Consider the following 3684-nt stretch of genomic DNA (forward strand, 5'->3'; position numbering starts at 1 on the left):
CTCCAAGTCTCTGTTAGTACATGTTAGTAAAAACATTTCTGCATTTTACCCATATTTTATTTTTAACTCAAAATCAAAGATTCCAGATTCTCCTACATGTTGGTTTTGAATCAGATAGGACGACAGATTTCAGGTGGCCCTGTGTCTTTCTCTATTACATTTGCCACTGTGTAACTCAAAGTTATTTAAGGACTAGTTTATTTCAATGGATGAGTTTACTGACTGACGCGCAGAAGAAATAGTTCTTTATGGAGCCGAGATGGTGTGAATGATGAGACCAAAGACTGCAATATCTTGTACCAAAAATATATTGAATAAATGGAGGAAAGGGGAAATGGAACAAAATAATTAACACAACACACAACATAAATGCCCACAATTAAATAATAAATCAATGCTGTGATCTTTCTGTGCAAAAGTCCTTTTTGGTCCTCTTCTTTTTAAAGTTCACTTTTAAGGTATTCCTCCTTAGAGTCCAGCTTCATACAAATGGGGAAATATGTCCGTAATCCAAAGACGGCTAAGTGGGGGAAAGAGGGGAAACAAAGAATGGTCCTACCGGCTCGCCACTTCAATATGAAGAAGATTAATTCAAAGGGAGGGAACAAAACCTGACCTGTAGGTCAGAAAAACGTCCATTAGCACATCAAGTTCGATTCAGTTTACCGGTAAACAAATATATTTTTCTGCAAGCCTATGTAACAATGCAAATCATCATCAACCAATGTACAACAGTTAAATTATTAATTATCTTGGCTACGTAGCTTAATCTATACAGTCCAGTAGCGTTCGCTACAAACAATACAAAAACAACAATAAAGGAAAACAGCTGTCTAACAGACAGCATAGCCGAATTCAAGGCAACACATAACAATAATCATTCAATCGCACTTTGTTTCAAAGTAAGCCCATTAAAGTGCTTAAGTAAATAAAAGTGTTCAAAAACAGCGGTTTTTGAGCCGGAGTTCTGCTCGCGGTGGGAACGCCGCCGCAAAAAGCCACTTTTTAATCGCGAAAACGATCGACTGGTTACTGACAACCAAAAGGTTGTTTTTGGCAGATATTAAAGATCATGGGTGGGCGGGGCAAATGGAGCAGTTTTCTACAGTCGAGTAAAATTCCAGGAAAGAGCTGGGTGTGGCTTTCCTTTAAATCACATGATCAACAGCTTTAAGATGGAGGCAACTCGCTCAGTGTTTCCTGTTTCATTCTTAGACTGTGGCGATGGTAAGTAGCAGCTTTTCACTTGTTACCTGGCATCTTTTCAGCCACCAATGATAGTCATTGTATGTTATCAACATTTCACTAACTATGTTTTCTCTCATGTTTAAAATAGGCCGACCAAGAGCAAAATAGGTATGTCTGCAGACTCTGCTGTAGCCAAAGTTATCAGATCTCCTGTGTTTTTAAATCCCTAACTGCTCGATCATTATCATTTTAGAAGACAACAATTTCTCAAAGGAGGTTCAAAACTAATGCCTACAAGATTACCAAGAGGATGGTTCGGGGCTCTTACATGACTCCGGGAAGTCAACACTTGGTGGATGAGGTGTGTTACCTTTGACACTTTTAAGACAGTCCTGTTTATCACTACTAACAATAAGCAAATATGTTTTCACTCAACAGATCCTTCACAGCATGTTGTTTCTGGGCAAAATCAACAACATCCCCTTTTCTCCAGAAGAAATCTTCCCTAATCCTTTTGTGTTGGGTTCTTTAATGAGAAGATATCCCAGGCCTTTTAAGTTGTATTCGACTCAGCTTCCCAGGCGAAGTCCCTTCTCCTGTGTGCTCGACATGGTAAGATAACTCTTCTCACATTTTCAGTCAATCTGACAAACTTCCAGTTTTTAGGAAAGTATAATGCAAAGTGCTTTTTTACTGAGAAATCCAAAGAAAATCCATACTGTACCTTATACTTCAACATATGCTTCTAGCTATACTTCTCCACCAAACACAGAGACTGCAGGAGAGCTGGAGACTTGCTTCAGAATTTGTTAGTTCTAAATAATGTCTAACAGACTCATTATTGGAGATGCTTACAGTCTTCAAGGCGTATATGATGCTGTCACTGTGTAGCTGCTGGATCTGTTAAGTCAGCTCAAAGACTCTAAATTCAGCGTGTTTTGACAGCCCGGCATAGCAAAATAGAAAAAAAAAGGTCAATTAGCAAATTTAATTATAAATTAGTGAGAACAAAGATGGATTTTTGCTTATTGATTTAAAATTAAATAGATTTTTGTGACTTGTTTCACCCCCTATCTTAAAATGTCTAAACCAAAAGCATCCAATGGTCCTGCATAGTTAAACAAGTCAAGCAGCGAAACAAACATGTTGATCAACTTTCTATGAAAAACAACTATATAATCAGGTGCAACACTTTGACCAGATCTGTAACTGTTTTCAGATCGTCCTGCAAAATAACTCAGAGAATGAAGAGCAAATAAAGCAGAGTCTGCAAGATCTCCTCACAGACTTGGACTTAGAAGAGAATAATAAAAAAACAGCTTTCGTCTCGTCCACCATCTGCATTTCTCAAAAATCCCAAACCAACAAATCAGAAAGGTACTGCGGAGTCTCCATGTCCACCAAAGGTCCTAACGCTGGGAAAATTATGATTGCTGCCTCCTGTCTTAGCAAATGGCATAAATATGTATCTGGTGCGGTGATGACCTATTATCCAAACACAGTCCAGAAAGATTACTTTGATGGAACAATTGAAGTACCTGGAAATATCAGGTGTGAGGCTTTTTGTCTCCGTGATGGTGCCAGAATGAAGCCTTGCAGATCATGTAAGAATTTGTTTGGCTTGAACACAGAAGACCTCAGAGAGTGGCCATATGGTAACTGTGCTGAAGCTGAGAGCCTGAGCAATTTGCTTGAAAATGAGAGAGAAGTTGAAACACATGTGGATGAATACTCAGCTGAAAAGGATAACAGGCAGAGAGCTGAGGATGAGGTTGGTAGGGTTCTTAGAACTGTGTTGCAAAGGATTCGGTTTAACTGGACAGGTGAATTTTACAACCCAGAACAAGAGTGAGATTTCATGAAATCATTTGCATTCATCATTCTGATAAATCAAAGATTCTCTGCTCTGACAGCATCTGTGTGGATTTTCTGTAATCACAGAGACGTGTATAAGCATGTTTACTTTCCATCTCCATGTAATTGTCACATTTAATAATTAAAACTGGCTTCTATGGGTTTTTGTTTGTTTGCTTACATATCTAGTGTTTAATGCAATATGAAGCATTATCAGACAGCATTTATTGGGAAGAATCCCATATTTATACTGGTCTGTACCCAGGGTACACAGAAAATAAAAACACATGTTTTCTTATTATGATCCCAACTATAATTTACTTAAGCAAAAGCACTACATGTGTAGTTATAATATTTATAGCAGTTACTGTTGAGCTTTAAATTTATCATGTTAAATGTTTATATGCTGATTATATTGCTTTATATAAGAAAGGCCTAACTCTGAGTACACTCTGTGCCAAAAAGTGCTGACAGGAAACTGCATGCTTTTGCAGAAACGTGCTTTTGCAGCTAGAAAGTGAAGCTGATATATATCAGTTTTAATTAGTTTTTACCAACTGCTTGCTAGGGCAATCCCACGAGTTTGGTGTTTTTGTATTGAACATGATTCCAAGTGCTTTCTATAACACATAGCAGAGGTGC

General features: G+C 37.9%; 1 protein-coding gene and 1 long non-coding RNA gene across 3 annotated transcripts; one reads left to right on the forward strand and one right to left on the reverse strand.

Moving 5' to 3' along the window:
- Nucleotides 1–292: 292 nt before the first annotated feature.
- Nucleotides 293–2968, reverse strand: LOC146679429 (uncharacterized). The gene is made up of 2 exons (XR_014918580.1): nucleotides 2727–2968; nucleotides 293–616 (listed from the first exon to the last, which is right to left on the reverse strand). It is a non-coding gene; the product is annotated as an uncharacterized LOC146679429 (long non-coding RNA).
- Nucleotides 791–3206, forward strand: LOC146679430 (uncharacterized). 2 transcript variants are annotated; one of them, XM_085450284.1, is made up of 4 exons: nucleotides 791–1356; nucleotides 1442–1549; nucleotides 1627–1800; nucleotides 2408–3206. In XM_085450284.1, the coding sequence occupies exons 2-4, from the start codon at nucleotides 1499–1501 to the stop codon at nucleotides 3038–3040; spliced, it is 858 nt and encodes a 285-aa protein (XP_085306410.1). In that variant the 5' UTR covers nucleotides 791–1356; nucleotides 1442–1498; the 3' UTR covers nucleotides 3041–3206. The 2 variants fall into 2 exon arrangements, with proteins under 2 accessions (XP_085306410.1, XP_085306409.1); XM_085450283.1 differs by having other exon boundaries at nucleotides 791–1549.
- The last annotated feature ends 478 nt before the right edge of the window (nucleotides 3207–3684 follow it).

The sequence above is a fragment of the Copadichromis virginalis genome, unplaced genomic scaffold (assembly GCF_057382275.1).
Source record: "Copadichromis virginalis isolate Kocher_CV1m ecotype Utaka unplaced genomic scaffold, C_Virginalis_male_GT1.1 unmapped_scaffold_1, whole genome shotgun sequence".
Taxonomy (NCBI): domain Eukaryota; kingdom Metazoa; phylum Chordata; class Actinopteri; order Cichliformes; family Cichlidae; genus Copadichromis; species Copadichromis virginalis.